The sequence below is a fragment of the Erinaceus europaeus genome, chromosome 20 (assembly GCF_950295315.1).
Source record: "Erinaceus europaeus chromosome 20, mEriEur2.1, whole genome shotgun sequence".
Classification (NCBI taxonomy): domain Eukaryota; kingdom Metazoa; phylum Chordata; class Mammalia; order Eulipotyphla; family Erinaceidae; genus Erinaceus; species Erinaceus europaeus.
In genome coordinates this window covers 37649727-37667340 of record NC_080181.1, presented here as the reverse complement: position 1 = coordinate 37667340, position 17614 = coordinate 37649727, and the positions used below count along the sequence as shown (strand labels likewise).

The 17614-nt window shown below is 41.6% G+C and overlaps 1 protein-coding gene across 4 annotated transcripts in view; it reads right to left on the bottom strand.

Annotated features, from left to right (window-relative positions):
- The window catches only part of HERC2 (HECT and RLD domain containing E3 ubiquitin protein ligase 2), a 206635-nt gene that overhangs the window by 152849 nt on the left and 36172 nt on the right, over window positions 1-17614 (bottom strand). For 3 of the 4 annotated variants that reach the window (XM_060179237.1, XM_060179240.1, XM_060179238.1), the window contains exons 11-20: window positions 16513-16701; window positions 15801-15952; window positions 11081-11238; window positions 10879-10992; window positions 10252-10503; window positions 7314-7507; window positions 4359-4559; window positions 1826-2054; window positions 1551-1675; window positions 1381-1419 (exon numbers count right to left, since the gene is read on the bottom strand). In XM_060179237.1, the coding sequence (XP_060035220.1) occupies window positions 1381-1419; window positions 1551-1675; window positions 1826-2054; window positions 4359-4559; window positions 7314-7507; window positions 10252-10503; window positions 10879-10992; window positions 11081-11238; window positions 15801-15952; window positions 16513-16701 (1653 nt within the window). The remainder of the gene's footprint in view (window positions 1-1380; window positions 1420-1550; window positions 1676-1825; window positions 2055-4358; window positions 4560-7313; window positions 7508-10251; window positions 10504-10878; window positions 10993-11080; window positions 11239-15800; window positions 15953-16512; window positions 16702-17614) is intronic. The other variant, XM_060179239.1, reaches the window with a different exon arrangement.

Genomic DNA, 17614 nt, shown 5'->3' with positions numbered 1-17614 from the left:
ATTGCAACCAAAACTCTACTCCTTAACATATACCTCTAAGAAATAAAAATACAGAGCTAGGGAGAAAGCATGCTGGTTATGCAAAAAGAAGTTTGAGGAAACAGAAGTCCCAAGTTCAATCCCCAGCATCACCATAAGCCAGAGCTAAGCAATGCTATGGTAATAACAAATAAATAAAGTTATAACTGAAAGAGGCTCTTTGAAAAACTGAAAATAAAAATGAGTGAATTTTCCTGATTGTAAACTATCCTAGTACAACTACTGTTTAAGAAAACAAAAGAAAGGTTTATCTTTAGGCAAATGCAACCAGTATTCCTTAGAACCAAATAAGAAACTAGAATATTTCTAATAATCATTTTTATTATGCAGCAGAGTGATTTCCTTCTGGGCTTTATTTTATAAATGGATTCTGCCTCAGGGAAGGGAGTAGACTGGCCCATCTGTTCATAGAGAAGGATAAAAGGTTTATATGAACTAGAATGATTAAAAATGTACACCTACGGACATCTAAATTTTTTACAAGGGGGCCCAAATATTAGACAAAGGAGAGTCTCTTCAACAAATGGTGTTAGAAAATTGTGTTGAAATGTGCAGAAGAATGAAACATTTCACCACACACAAAAATAAAGTCCAGATCCGGGTTTGAGTCCCTGGTCCCCACCTACAGGGGGTAAACTTCACGAGTAGTAAAGCAGGGCTATAGATGTCTTTCTGTCTCTTTCCCTCTCTACCTCCCCTTTCCTTTCAATTTCTGGTGGTCTCTAGCAATAAATAAAGATTAAAAAAAAATTTAAGTAAACTCTAAATGGATCACAGACATGAATGTTAGACCAGAAACTACCAAATACTTAGAGGAAAATGTTGGCAGAATTCTGTTCTATCTAAATTTCATAGGCATCTGCAATGACACAAGCTAAATTATATCACTGGCTAAAAGAAGGCTAAAAGAAAAATAAACAGTAGGACTACATCAAATTGAAACATTTCTGCACAGCAAAAGAAACCACCACTTAAACAAGGGCTAATAACCAAAATATTCAAAGAGCTCACCAAACTCAACAACAACAACAAATGCTGGAGAGGTGATGGGGACAAAGAAACTGGTGGGAATATAAATTCATCCAACCTCTGTGAAGAGCAGGCTGGAGAGCTCTCAGAAGGCTAGAAGTGAACCTATCCTATGACTCTGCAATTTGTCTTCTGGAGATCCAAAGGAACCAAACAAAGACATCCAAAAAGATTTGTATATACCTATGTTCATAGCAGCACAATTTGTAATAGACAAAACCTGGAAGCAGCCCAGGTATCCAACAACAGATGAGTGGCTGAGTAGGTTGTAGTAATGGAATGCTACTCAAATATCAAGAATGATGAATTTACCTTCTTTACCTCATCTTGACAGAGCTTGAAGTAATCATACTAAGTGAGATAAGCCAGAAAGAGAAGGATAAATATGGGGACACTGCTTAGCTCTGATTTATGGCATTTTAGTCCAAATTAAGACCAGAGAAATCACCTCCCTTAGCTGACACACATACCCAGGGGCATACCTGAATCTCAGCTGTGATGGCTGCATTCAGAGCTGACTCTAAGCCTCCATCAGCCATCAGGCTTCCCACCAGAAGATCGATCATGAACCGACGACCTGGGCTTATGTTAATTTCATTGCCTGAAACTGTACAGAGGAAAGTGTTTTTCGGTTTGTTTGTTTGTTTGTTTTGGCAATCTGAAATAAAAGCCATCTCCTACACCCACAATCCCCTCCTGCGCCCAGCCTCCCAGCTCCTGCTCCCCCACACTCACACCCCCCACTGCCCATACCCACCTGCACAGGGCAGGAGAGCAGAGAGTGCCCGGGCCCGCTCTTCAGCAGTGGGCAGTAGCACAGACCACCCACTCTGCAGCACTGCCTGGGCAGCCACCTGCACTGTGGCCAGCACACCAGCACTGCTGGCCAGGGCTACCACCGTCTGCTTCAGACTGTTGAGGAGGACGCTACCCAGGCCTAAACCTAGGAATTCTGGGTCGACCTGGTGGCTGATGGCAGCATGCAACTGAAAGGAGAAAAACAAATTTCACTTAGAAACCCTAGAAATTAGTGGATTTTTAAGTCAGATTAAAAACTTGTTAACAAACACTCAATTTGAAGCATGATTTAAGAAAAGAAATTTTTGAAATATATCATTTTTTAAACTGAACTAAAAAGCAAATCAAAACAAAAACAAACAAACAAACAAAAAACCCTACCCATAGAAGTCAGGAATTCATAGTAAGATAATTTATTAGAAAAAAATTAATGGGGGGGGGCAGGCAGAGGTGCACCTGGGCAAGCACACATAGTACTACACTCAGGACCTGTGCAAGGAACCAGGTTTGAGCCCCCAGTCCCCACCTACATGTGTCTTTCTTTTTCTTTTTTAAATTTTATTTATTTTTATTGGATAGTACACAGAGAAATTAAGACAGGAAGGGAAGATAGAAAGGGAGAGAAAGAGAGACACCTGCAGACCTGCTTCACAGCTTATGAAGCATCCCCCCTGCAGGTGGGGAGCAGGGAACTCAAACCTGTACAGGTCCTGTGCATTTAACCCAATGAGCCACCTGCATGCCTCTCTTTCTCGCTCCTTCTCTATCTCCCCCTCCTCTCTCAATTTCTCTCTGTCCTATTAAATAAAATGGAGGGGGGGGGATGACCACCAGAAGCAGTGGATTAATAGTGCAGGCAAAAAGCCCCAGTGATAACCCTGGAGGGGAAAGGAAGGGAAGGGGAGCAAGTGAGAAATTGAGTAAGGTTCTAGTAGATTAAAGGGGGGGGGGAGAGAAGGGGAGAGAAAAATAAAAGAAAGGGGAAAGGAAGTGGGGAGAAGGAGGGGAGGGGAGGGGAGAAGGAAGGGAAAGAAAGTGAAGGGGAGGAGAGGGGAGGGGAGAAGGAAGGGAAGGGGTAGGGCAGGGGAGGGGAGGGGGAAGGGGTAGGGAAGGAGTAGGGAAGGGAAGGAAAGTGAAGGGGAGGGTAGGGGGAAGGGGTAGGGAAGGGGAGGGGAGGGAAGGAAAGGGGAGGGGAGGGGAGGGAAGGAAAGGGGAGGGGAGGGAAGGGGAAGGAGAAGAGGAAGGGGTAGGGGAAGGGGAAGGAGAAGGGGAAGGGGTAGGGGAAGGGGAAGGGGAAGGGTTAGGGGAAGGGGAAGGGGTAGGGGAAGGGGAAGGGGAAGAGGAGGGGAGGGAAGGGGAAGGGGAAGAGGAGGGGAGGGAAGGGGAAGGGGAAGGGGAAGGGGAAGGGGAAGGGGAAGGGGAAGGGGAAGGGGAAGGGGAAGGGGAAGGGGAAGGGGAAGGGGAAGGGAAGGGAAGGGAAGGGAAGGGAAGGGAAGGGAAGGGAAGGGAAGGGATAGAGTAGGTAAGGAGTGAGGGAGGAGGAAAAAATTATGGACCCAACTAAATACTTAGAAAAACTCAGTATCAGCAGGGACAGGTGGTAGGTGGTACATGTAGTTAAATACAATGGCCCACATTCAAGCTCCAAGTTCTCACCTGCAGGGGGAAAGCTTCAGGAGTGGTGAAGCAGAGTTGCAGGTGTCTTTCTATCTATCTTTCCCTCTCTGTCTCCCATCTCAATATCTCTCTGAATCTATCCAATAATAAAGAAAAAGTCAAATCAGCGAAGATTAATCAGCATGAAAACAGCAGCATCTACCCCTCCCAACTATCCGCCCAAGCACAGAATTAGTTGGTATATGAAAAAACTGTCAAAGAGCATATAGTGAAGCTGATAATATACCAAGAAACTCCTCAAGGGTCAAACCAGAAGAACTAATACAGGACAAGAGCTGATCAGTGCTGAGCTGAGAGAAGATCAGGGCTATAAGGCTTTTAAGTCATGGAATTATATTACAAAGACAAAAGGCAATGTCCAAAGAAATCAGCTACCAATTTTATTTACACTAAGAAAGAAAAAAATTATTCCTCTTCTTTTTCAATTTTAACCTTCTCTGTGACAACATCGAGCTCCTACTGGAGACTTGCTTGTGAAGTCAAGCTTCCACAGCCTCATCTACCTCTGTCACTGACTGATGCACCCAGTTCTTTCTCCCTGCCCACAGTACATTCAAGACTCCCTGAGAAATGCCAACAAGCTATTACAACAGAAAGAATACAGTCCAGACACTTTTACCTGCATTGAGAGAAGCCCATTTCCACCAAAAACATTAAACGACTAGATAAAAATTTTAATTTACTCCATTATCATCTTGCTTTAAATTTTTTGTTAACAGTTCATTTAACAAGCTAAACCCCATGAAATCCTAATATGCATAAATACGGTTATGGATGCTTATAAAAAGAAGAGGAGGAAAGGAGATCTTCACTACCTGAAGTCGTAGAAGATTCAGCGTTGCCACAGCCATGCATTCTTTCTCTTGGGGGGGTGGCCAGTCTGAGGTGCCATCCATCCCCTCACTCACTTGCCGAAGTAAGAGATCCAGCTGTTCAAAAGTCATTGAGCAAATGTCTACCACAAAAGGGACACGGAGGCCAATGGACCACTCAGAACAAGATGACCAAGCAAAACTCTAGGGAAAAAACAGAAGAAAATGAATCTCCACAGCTGATCTGATGGTTCATTCCATCAGGGAGATTCACTCTTGTGAATATTAATGCCTTAAATTATCACTTTTTCAGGGCAGGGGTAGATAGCATAATGGTTACACAAAGAGACCCTCATGCCTACAGCTCCATGGTCCCAGGTTCAATCCCCAGCACCACCATAAGCCAGAGCTGAGCACTGCTTGGGGGGGGGGGGGGGGGTTTCCTAAGAATCCCTTCTTAAAAACAGAAGAGAAGTGGTCTGGGAGGTAGCCCAGTGAGCACTGAAGCATGAGGTCCCATCAATCCCTGGCAGCACGGCAGCACATGTACCAGAGTGATATCTGGTTTGCTCTCTCTCCCTCTCTCTCTATCTCTCTCTATCTCTATCTCTATCTATCTCTCTCCCCCCCCATTATAAAAAATCTTTAAAAAGAAAAAAGAAAGAATAATGGGGAGGTAGTTCATCCTGTTATGCACTACCTTAGGCTCTTATCATTCATAAACTGAGTTCCCCGTACCACCTTATGCCAGAGCTTATGTTCTGGCACTTTCTCTCCCTTTTTTATCTCTCAAAATAAATAAACCTTGAAAAATTAAAATAGGTGCCTGGTGGTGGTAGATTCGGTTGAGTGCACCTGTTACTGCACAAGGACCTGGTCCAAGTCCCCAGCCCCCACCTCCAGGGGAAATGCTTCAGAAATGGTGAAGCCGTCAGCAGGTGTCTATCTCTCTTCCTCTCTATCTGCTCCTTTCATCTCAGTTTGTCCCTGTCTCTAGCCGACAAATGAATAAAATATTAAAAGAAGACATTTAAAAATAAAAATATGGAAAAAATATTTTTAAAGTAGAAAAGAACACGTGCTAACATTAAAAAAAAATTTTTTAATATTTATTTATTCCCTTTGTTGCCCTTGTTGTTTTAGTATTGTAGTTATTGTTGTTATTGATGTCGTTGTTGGATAGGACAGAGAGAAGTGGAGAGAGGAGGGGAAGCCATAGAGGGGGAGAGAAAGACAGACACCTGCAGACCTGCTTCACCGCTTGTGAAGCAACTCCCCTGCAGGTCGGGAGCCAGGGGCTCAAACCGGGATCCTTATGCCGGTCCTTGTGCTTTATGCCACGTGCGCTTAATCCACTGCGCTACCGCCCGACTCCCTCATGCTAGCATTTTATGAGGACAGTTTTACCTTGATAAAAAGTCAGACTCTAAGATAGTATGTTTAGTGAAAGAAGTATGTAAGGAGGTGAAAGACGACGGACTACCAGATGGTTTTGTCCATATGTATTGACAGAATATGGATTAACTGAAACTCATGAACTTATAGAAAATATATTTTAAAAAGAACTAAACTGTCTCTAAGACTTTGTGAGAACTATGGTGGTTACTGTTAAGCAAGGCATAGAACTTTAGTGGTGTGTGATGTATGGAACCTTTTAAGCCATTATTAAATCACTAATAATTTTTAAAAGCAGTATAAGAAAACCACAAATCAACTGCTGATGACCACCAACAGGAAAATTCTCTTAAGTTTTAAAACTGTTAAAAGTGTCTTAACAAATTAAATCTGTCAATGTAACCAAAGGTTAATATACCATGATTAATACACAAATGGAGTTTATTCTAGTAACTCAAAGTTTGCTCGCTATTTGACAAAATTTGTTATCAATTCAAAATGAATGCCTCAAATAATAGGAGGAATTAAAGAAAATATTCTTAATCTAATAAGACACTTACAAATAAATCTATATGGGGGAGTTGGGCAGTAGCGAAGCGGGTTAAGTGCACTTGGCGCAAAGCGCAAGGACAGGCAAAAGAATCCCGGTTCAAGCCCCCAGCTCCCCACCTGCAGGGGGGTCACTTCACAAGTGGTGAAGCAGGTCTGCAAGTGCCTGTCTTTCACTCCCCCTCTCTATCTTCCCCTCCTCTCTTCATTTCTCTCTGTCCTATCTAACAACGACAACATCAACAACAACAGCAATAATAACTACAACAATAAAACAACCAGGGCAATAAAAGGAAATAAATAAATATTTAAATTTTTTTAAATATTTATTTTATTTATTTATTCCCTTTTGTTGCCCTTGTTGTTTTATTGTTGTAGTCATTATTGTTGTTGTCGTCGTTGTTGGATAGGACAGAGAGAAATGGAGGGAGATGGGGAAGACAGAGAGGAGGAGAGAAAGATAGACACCTGCAGACCTGCTTCACCGCCTGTGAAGCGACTCCCCTGCAGGTGGGGAGCCGGGGTTCGAACCGGGATCCTCATGCTGGTCCTTGTGCTTTGCGCCACCTGCGCTTAACCCGCTGCGCTACAGCCCGACTCCCAAATATTTAAAATTTTAAAATAAATAAATAAAATAAATCTACAGGAACCTCACAGTTAAAGATAAATGACCAAATACTTGCTCATCAAGAGCAAAGTAAGTGTCTATTCTCACCACTCTAAATCAACATACTGAAAGTTCTGGTTAGTGCAAATGGAAAAAAAGAAAGAAAACTACCTTTATGTACAGACTGAATAACTGTTTCTGGAAAAAAAAAAAAAAAGAAAGAAAGAAAAAGAAAAAGAACTGACAATGACAATGAAGTTTCTAGAACTCCTAAGTGAATCCAGTACAACTGCAAGATATAAGGGCAACACACACAACACAGAGTCAACCAGTCAGTGCTGTTTTTATAACCTAGCAATAAATGACAGGAAACCAATAGTCTACAAACTACGCCAAACACTCGGTACCTGAGCAGGCCCACAGGCAATTCCAACTATGTGTTTGGTATCCAGTCCTGGCAGTGCAGCAGGTTCTGGCTTGGTCACACGCAAGGTGTCAAAGTGCTGACACTGGTCATTGCTCCCCCAGCTATGGACTTCACTGTCCTCAGTGAGAGCCAGGCAATGGGTGGAGCCCGCAGCCACATCAATCACCTTCTTCCCTAGAAGGAGTGAGGCAGATACAGCTTCATAAATGTATTACAATAATGTTACTTACAATAGGTCACTTAAATCAAAAGAAACTCTTTTTAACCTATTGGAGGATTAATGTTTAAGAGTCTAAATACAATAGTTTGTACATGCATAATCTTTCTCAGTTTTCCATACAATAATACAACCCCACTAGGTCCTCTGCCATCCTGTCAAATGAAATTTAATACATAATTTTTAAAGGATAATTCATGGCAGGGCCAGGCAGTATCACATGGGTTTAAGCCCACACAATATGAAGCACAAGGACCCTCACAAAGATCCTGGTTTGAGCCCCCAGCTCCCCACCTGCAGGGGGAACACTTCAAAAGTGGTGAAGCAGGTCTGCAGGTGTGTCTCTTCCTTTTTTTTTTTTTTCAGAAGTTGAATACACATTCTTTTCTTTTCTTTTTAAAGTATGTTATTTATTTTATTTTTGAAAGAGATGCAGAGAGAAAGACACAGAGAGAAACACCAGAGCACTGCACAGCTCTGGCTTATGGTGGCGCGGGGGGTATTGAACCTGGGACTTGGGAGCCTCAGGCTTGAGAGTCTCTTTGCATAACCATTATGCTATCTACCTCTGCCCCTCTCTCTCCTTCTTTATCTTTACCTTCCTCTCTCAATTTCTCTGTCCTATCAAAAAAAAAAAAAATCGAAAAATGGCTGTAGGAGCAGTATAGGCACCAAGCCTCAGTGATAACCCTGAAGGCAAACAACAAAAACAAGAATAATTCACAGTTATAAAATGATGTGCAATTCAACTGTTCTACATGTATTAAAACCCCAGTATTAGGAGTCAGGCAGTAGTGTAGTGAGTTAAGCTCACATGACACAAAGCACAAAGACCAGCATAGGGATCCCAGTTCAAGCCCCTGGCTCCCCACCTGCAGGGGAGTCACTTCACAAGCGGTGAAGCAAGTCTGCAGGTGTCTATCTTTCTCTCCCCCTGTCTTCCCCTCCTCTCTCCATTTCTCTCTGTCCTATCCAATAATAATGACATTAATAACAACATAATAACTACAACAACAATAAAAACAAGGGCAACAAAAAGGAAATAAATAAATATTAAAAATAAAAAAACAAAACCCCAGTATTTTACCAACTATGATTTACTAAGAGCTGCAAACTGCAAATAAAATAATGCCAGGGGATTCGAAAAGGATATGTTTTCACCTCCTTGATTCACTCAAAAGGAAACAGGAATTTTTTTTTTTTTTTTTTAGCAGCATTGGGGCAAATCCACTGTTCCCCAGTCACGAAGTCAACCTTTGTTTAAATTCTCACTTTATTAGGGAGTGGGGGAATGTGCAGAAAGAGAAATCCCACAGCACTGCTACACCATCTGTGGAGCTCCCCACCCCCAAAACCCTGTTGCTCCCATGTAGTAATTGGACTTAACTTCAGGTTCCCTGCATGGTAAAGTGGGCATTCTACCAAATGAGCTATCTTCCCAGTTCCAAGAGCACTTTTAATTAACATTAGGCTATGTTATTCTGTTTCAACGTATAATTATGCAAAGTACGTGGAATTTCATTAAAATTTTGTATTCTGGGTTGTCAAGATAGCACAGGTGGGAAAGTGCCTGCTTTGCCATGCACAAGACCCAGGTTCCAGCCCAACCTCCCATCATATTGGGGAAGATTTCGGTGCTAAGCTGTCCTCTCTCTCACTGTCTCTATTTGTCTGAAAAACTAAAGACATGTGGCACATAGATTTCTCACATTACTCCACATCTCAACAATTAGTCTTATTTGACCATATCAAACACTTTTTTGTAGATAAGATGAAATTCAAACACACTTCCATACAACATAAAACTATATTACTCTGACTTATCTTGGAAGCCTAGAAAATAGTAAACACCATAGAAACATTCAAAATTCCTAATATTCAAGATATCAACATGACTTAAAATTAAAATAATAGGGCAAAGAGTTGACAAGTACTACTTAAAAAACCTCTCTTGTCGGGTGGTAGTACAGCGGGTTAAGTGAACGTGGTGTAAAGGGCAAGGACTAGCGTTAAGGATCCAGGTTCGAGCCCTCGGCTCCCACCTGCAGGGGAATGCGTCACAAGCGGTGAAGCAGGTCTGCAGGTGTCTCTCTTTCTCTCCCCCTCTGCCTTTCCCTCCTTTCTCCATTTCTCTTTGTCCCATCCAACAACAATGATATCGATAACAACAGCAATTACAACAATAAAACAACAAGGGCAACAAAAGGGATTAAATAAACATTTAAAAAATCTCTCTTACAAACTTTCTTGACAATAAAAGTGAAAACAGAAAAAACTAAGGCAAAAAAAAATAAATAAATAAGAACTAAGGCAAAGATCCAACAAACAACAAACTCGAAAACTAATGCCAAATATGGCTCAAAGTTGGTTTTTGTGAGTAATGTTGTATTGGTGATACAGTAAGCCCATTTGTTTATTGCCCTTATTGTCTAAAACTTTTAGATTACAACAGAATTGAGTACTTGGAACAAAGTATGGCATTCAATCACTTTAAGGAAAAAGTCTGAACCCCCTGCCAAGATAAAGCTCTAGAACCCTATCTGATATACCAATCTCCACCATACTTCCAAATCAGTAACAAGATGTGGACAATAGCTTCTAGCAAAGAATAATTCATGGAACACCAGATAAAGAAAACAGTGCAAGTTTACAAAGGGTAAATAACCCACAAAGGTTTCAAAAGCTTCTGTTTGATGCTTACCTTGCAAGCCTTCTAAGAGTTTGGGATAGCGAACATGTTCCTCTGTTCCATGCCCAAGTCTCTGGTTATCACCTTTTCCCCATGAATAAACTTGACCATCTTTTGTCAATGCAATAGAAAATTGACTTCCACATCGCACTTTGACAACATCCAAGTCTTGAAGCTTTTCAATTAGCTTTGGTGTTTTGCAGCCATCACTACCACCTCTGCCCAATTTCCCATAGTCACCATCTCCCCAAGACCATACTTGACCTAAAAATTATAAGCATATTAAACTTAAAATAACTGTACAACTTAGTGGAATTTTTAAGGGCTATAAATAAAGGCAAGCAAGGGTGGCTGACCATTACAAACAAGAATAATAACCAAAAACACTTTAAAATGTTGGTTACTCATTTTAACTCTCATCTTATATTAACAAAATGTCCCAATAGGAAGAATAGTAGACATCTCTATCTCTGTGTAAGAGAAATTATAAATCCTATAGCTTTAAGGTCTCTTTTAGGGGCATTAAAGGTCTCACTCACACAAAGACAGACAACAGGGCAGACTCTTAAACTTCTTTCCACTCCAAAGCCCACTCCCTTCAGAGTAACAGCCCTCCAAGTCCACATGAGCTTCACCTACCATTCTCAGTTACTGCAAGAGTCTGAGCATCGCCGCTACCACATGCCACATCAATGACTTTTAGCCCTTTAAGTCCAGCTACCAACATTGGGATAGCCTCATCTTCACTGGAGCCTAAAAGCAGACAGCACAACTGTTACTGAACGTCTCTCAGAAGAGGCAGCCTCCCACTGCATCCCAAGCTGGCTCAGAGCAAATATACCATGTCCCAGGCGGCCATAGTTCCCACGGCCCCACGTATACAGCTCCCCCTCAGCAGTGATAGCTGCACTGTACGTGCTTCCACAGGCGATGTGCACCACATGCTTCCCAGTCTGCTTTCCAGAGAAAGCAGAGATCAACTTCGGTTCCTCGAGAGGCCTGTGGAGAAAAAGGGAACAAATATTAACTCCCTTGTAAGCATCTCCTATCACGTTAAATGGAAACTTGTGATTACTATGAGGTGAGGAATAAAAGAAAAAAATTTAATGCAAGGTTATAAGAAATAGGAGAATTCCAAAAGGAAGACTCACTCACAGAACTAAACCATCAAAGTCAGCAAAACAGTTCGGCCTTTCAGGTATCTTATAAAAATCAAACAGCACGGCGCCAGGCGGTGGCACAGCGGGTTAAACACAAATGGCACAAAGTGCAAGGACTGGCATAAAGATCCTGGTTCGGGCCCCTGGCTCCCCACCTGTAGGGGAGCTTCACAAGGGATGAAGTAGATCTGCAGGTGTCTTTCTCTCCCCGTCTCCCCTCCTCTCTAAATTTCTCTCTTGCTATACAACAACAATAATACTAACAACAATAATAACAACAGCAATGATAAACAATGAGGGCAACAAAAGGGGGGAGGAAGCCTCCAGGAGCAGTGGATTCGTAGTACAGGCACCGAGCCCCAGCAATAATCCTGGAGGCAAAAAAAAAAAAAAAAGAAAAAAAGAAATCAAACAGCAAAGATGGCCATGAGGTGGTGCACCTGGTTGAGTGCAAGTGTTACAATACAGAAGGACCCAAATTCAAGCCCCAGGTACCCACCAGCAGGGGGAAAGCTTCATAAGCAGTGAATCAGTGCTGCAGGTGTTGCTCTATCTCTCTCCCTCTCTATTTTTCCCTCCCTTTTTGAATTTTCTGTCTCAATCCAATAAATAAATAAACAAATCAAACACTTCCATGACTTTGTGATAAACAGATACCCCATGCCAAACATAGCATCAAACACACAAGATCAAGTCTGCAGCAGCAGCATCACAGCAGTCAAAACAGTGACCTATTTGTTCAATAGACTTCTCAATAACAGGGATAAAGAAACTGACATCCCAAGGAACATGGCTAAAGCTCAGGAACTCTGTAAAGTGAGAATCAGAAACAAGCTATCACAAACTATCAGGCAGATGAGTGATTGTAAGGAGTGGGAGGTGGGTAGCAAGAGGGACTGCAAAAGGATGCTAAGAAAATAGCAGGAGCAAAGGAAATGCTCCCAACTCAATGATAGTACTTCCAGGAGTATATTCACTTGCTGAAATTCATCAACACTTAAAATAGGATGGATTTAGGGGCCAGGCAGGTTAAGCACACATGGCACAAAGCGCAAGGACCGGCATAAGGATCCCAGTTCGAGCCCCCAACCCCCCACCTGCAAGGGGGGGTCGCTTCACAAGTGGTGAAGCAGGTCTGCAGGTGTCTTTCTCTCCCCAATCTTCCCCTCCTCTCTCGATTTCTCTATCCTATCCAACATCAACGACAGCAATAACAACAATGATAATAACAACAACGATAAACAACAAGAGCAACAAAAAGGGAAAAAATAGCCTTCAGGAGCAGTGGATTTGAGTACAGGCACCAAGCCCCAGCGATAATCCTAGAGACCCAAAAAAAAAAAAAAAAGGATAGATTTAAAAACCTCATTTAGCTTTGAAATTTATTCATATTGGAGCCTAGGCGGTGGTGCACCCGATTGAATGCACATACTATCATGCACAACAATCTGGGTTCAAGCCCCGGGTTCCCACCTATGTAGAGCAGGAGATGGATAGAAGCTTCACTAGTGGTGAAGCAGAGCTGCAACTATCTCTCTCTTTCTCTATTTTCCCATTCCCTCAAAGTTCCTCTCTGTTCTATCATGAGAAAAAGGAAAAAAAAAGATACCATCAAATTATTGTATGTATATGTATACATATACGTGTGTGTGTGTATGTGTGTGTGCGTATGTGTGTGTGTATGGAAAGGATAAAGTTAGCAAGGTATGCTAATCACTTCATAATCTATATTTTATGAATATAAAGTGTGAGGAAGGAAGGGATGATCAGGAGACAGAACTCAGCTAGCAGAATATAGAAGAATATAGAACTTGAAAAGCCTTAAACTTCTAGGTCAATCTTGGCCTGGAATGTTTGTACTAGAACTGCACTCAAGTCTCTCTCACTCTCTCCTATGAAATAAAGTAAAAAAATCTTTAGTAAATCAAGTATGAGTCAGTAAGGATTAATTGGGTGTAAAAAATGGCTTATTAGCTGATTCTTCATTTTCAAAATTCAAAAATGCCCTATGCTTAGTCCCCAGAATACATTTGCTATGATAGGTAAATCCCATTCTAGTCTCTCCAAAAATGTGATTTACTGAGAACCCAAAATTCTGCAAAATAAAGGCACAGGGAGGAAGGAATATAAATGACTCAAGGACAATAACAGTCAAATGGCTCTACAATAGTACTGTCCCCTTCCTCTGTTTGGGTCACTTCCAACCTGCCTCCTCTTCCTTCCGTCTAGACTGATCTCTTTCCCTCAACAAAAGGGCAAATTATTATTTTGGCAACTAACCTCTGTTGAGTTTTAACTTACTTCATTTCATTTTATTTACTTTTTGCCTCCAGGGTTATGACTGGGCTTGGTGCCTGCACTATGAACCTACTGCTTCTGGAGGCCTTATTTTTTACCTTTTTTTAGAGAGAAATTGAGAAGGGAAGGGGAGATAAAAAGAGAGAGAAATTTAAAAGTTTTTCTAAAGTTACAAATTGCATCTCATTTGCCTTTATTTGAACTTCTTGATTTCTAAAAAGGTATGGTTTTTAACATGCTTAATTAATTACTATTCCCCATTATTTTGTGCCTATTCTGGTCTTAGTTTTCATCTGTTCTTATAAATTTGAATGTAAAATCACAGATTAGAAATAAATTTTCTAAATCATTGACTAAAAAAATTAAAAGAGAGAGAGAGAGAAAGATAGATACCGGGAGTCAGGCAGTAATGCAGCAGGTTAAGCGCAGATGGCGCAAAGCGCAAGGACTGGAATAAGGACCCCAGTTCAAGCCCCCAGCTCCCCACCTGCAGGTAAGTCACTTCACAAGCAGTGAAGCAAGTCTGCAGGTGTCTGTCTTTCTCTCCCCCTCTACGGCTTCCCCTCCTCTCTCCATTTCTCTCTGTCCTATCCAACAATGATGACAATAATAACAACAACAATAACTACAACAATAAACAACAAGGGCAACAAAAAGAAATAAATATTCAAAAAAAAGATAGATACCTGCAGGCCTGCTTCACTGCTCGTGAAGCAACCTTGCTGCAGGTGGGGAATAGGGGCTTGAACCCAGATTCTTGTTTATACTATGTGCGGTTAACTGGGTGTACCACTTCCCAGTCTCCAAGTATTATTTTATTATGTCTATATTATGTCTATATTCTGAATTATAAATAGCATAAAAGAAGTACAATGATAAAAAAAAAAAACCTCTTACTTCTAATTCTATTTCTGTGTTTGGGATTCCTTTATTTTCCTATTGTCTTACCTCATTTGTCTGAATCCCTTACAACATTATCAAGTTTAGGATATTCTTTGCTGGAGGCTACCACTTAGTGTATGTTGCTCTGATTTTTCCATAGTTGGGAATTCTTCCTGATAATGTTCAACTTCACCTCACAGTGAGAACAAGCCAATTTCCTCCCAGCCCTGCTGCAGCTCACTCTCTCCTCCTGGCTCAGATAGATAATGTGGGGCTGCTGGGCCAGCACTTTTGCATGTGTAATTTCAACCTCAGAGCAAAGTTTTCTCTACCATAATACCGTCAACCCAACAATGTATAAAAGGATTTCCATCCTGTTCTACATCTGATTACTCTTAATCAAAAGCTTCCAGGGCTCAAGCCCCCAGTAGCTACAAGCAGTGAAACAGTGCTGCAGATTTCTCTTTCCTTCCCTCTCTACCTCCCTCTTTTCTTTTGACTTCTGTCTCTGTCTAACAAATAAATAAATAAATAAATGTTTTTTTAAAATCAAAAGCTTCTTTATAATGTGTCTAAGAATTGCAGGATGTTGAGAGTTGGGCAGTAACGCAGTGGGTTTAGCACACGTGGCGCAAAGCGCAAGGACTGGCATAAGGATCCCGGTTTGAGCCCCCGGCTCCCCACCTGCAGGAGAGTCCTTCACAAGCAGTGAAGCAGGTCTCTTATCTTTCTCTCCCCCTCTGTCTTCCCCTATCTCCATTCTGTCCTATCCAAAACGATGACATCAATAACAGCAACAATAATAACTATAACAATGAAACAACAAGGGCAACAAAAAGGAATAAATAATATTTTTTAAAAGATTTTTTTTAAAAAAGAATTACAGGATGCTACGGAACTTAATTTTTTCAGCTGTCAAAATTATGATTATGGCTCAAGAAAAGGGGAATCTTATCTGACAGGGACATACTAAAGTGTCTATGATAAAGAGGCATCACTATGGAATCTGCTGTGAAAAGCTCCATGGTTCAGATTAGAGGTCACAGCAGAAAGCTGGAAGTGTGGAAGGTGAGGAAGATGGGCAGGTACATCTTGGCAGCCCTCCCCATGATAATCCCATAGATAAGAGTGGTTGGAGAACACCAATAGCTATGTTACTTTTCTATCTTATTGTAGAAATACCAACATCAGGGGGAAAGGGTTAGGATAGGTAATACATACACTGTGTCCCCATGGCCCAGCCGTCCACCATCCCCACAGCCCCAGGAGTACACCTCTCCAGTGGCAGCCAAGGCCAGGTAGTGATGACCATCAGAGTGAGCAGCAATTTTTATAATGTTCCTGGATGCAAGTCCCTGGACCAGCTGTGGGGCCTAAAGAGGTTAAAATAAATAAATAAATAAATAAATAAATAAATAAATAAATAAGGAATAAAATCAATACCAGAGACAGTGAAAACAACGAAAAACTCTCTCAACTATGCACCTCACATTAACAAATCCTTCTCTAATTCAAAGAACATGAACCCCTGGTGCCTGTCCTACATGGCACCAACACTACAGCATAATGGAATCTCTTGACTCAAAATGCAATGTGCCTCCTAGAACAGGAAGATGGGCACCCAAATTTGTCACCATCTCTATGAAACCAATTACCTCAGTTGTTGGTCCTGAGCCCTAAAGTCAAATAAGATTACATCGAGAAAGTAAGTTCACAAATGAAAATTAAGATTCACACAGAGCCTCACTGCATAGTTTCTGATCTTCATAGTTCTGCCCCAAAGTCTTGATAATCATGACTGCAATTATTAAGCATCATTTAACAAACAGTGAACAGTAGTAGACAGAAATCAAACAGACTAGACTTCTGCATCACCTGCAGCAGAGAACCCTCCCACTCAGGGAAGTGATCAGATACATCAGAGAATACCCACCAGAGAGTCGCTGTTGTACGCCTGCGTGTACACTCGGCCATTTCTTGACAAGATCAGGAAGCGCTTCTCGGCACAGGCGATCTGTGTGACCCCCAGGTTTGCAAGGCCTTCACATTGAATTGGACCTATCACGTTGGCATAGTACTTCCATCCTATTAGCCCCCAACCTATGACCTCCTGCAATGATCCCTGTAGAATCATAAATTAGCATTTTTTTTCTTTTTTTTACAGCAACAAGAAAAAAGAAAGAACAATTTGTGGCTGTAGTGACACAGACCTGCTTTAAGGTAAAAACAAAGCAAGTCAAGAGAAGGGGAGCTTCACAGGTGGTGGAAAGGTACTACACTATCTCTCATTCTCTCTACTCTCTTTACCTCTCCTCCTCCCCCCACCGGTCTGTCACCATCTATCTAAAAAGGAAAAGAATGGCCACTAGGAGCAACAACTTTGTGCAGGCACTGAGGCCCAGCAATACTCCTAGTGGAAAAGGGTAGGAGTGAGAGAAACATAATAAAGAGCATCTAGGAAGGTAACTTAAATACAATACAGAATTTGAATGCATGAGGCTCTGGGTTCAATCCCCAGCACAAAACATATGCCAGATAAGTACTCTGGACTCTCACCCTCACATTCCATCCCTGGATTTCTCTTTTTCATAAAATAAATACTTTTGAAAAATAATGAATAGGAAGCCAGGGAGCTGGCTTCGTGGTAAAGCAAATGACTTGCATGGAGGAGGTCCTGAACTGGATACCCAGTGCAACACAGAATGGCAGAGCAGGGCCAGAAAAACAGCTCAGTTGGACAAGGCTTGTGCTTTGTTATGGGCACATTCCAGATGTGAGCTTGGCCCCCACCACACTGAAGGGAGCTTTGCTGCTATGGTATCTTCCTCTCTGTCTTTCCATCTCTGTCTATGTCTTTCTAATTGAAAAAGCTACCTGGAGCAGTGACATCCTAACAGGAAAGTCACAACAAAACGGCAGAGCTCTGCTGTCTCAATCTCTCTTTCACAGTTAATAAATGGGTAAATAATAATTTAAAATAGAGCTGTTTATTTATACAAAAAGTTCTTCAGCATATACTCTTCACTGGAAAAATA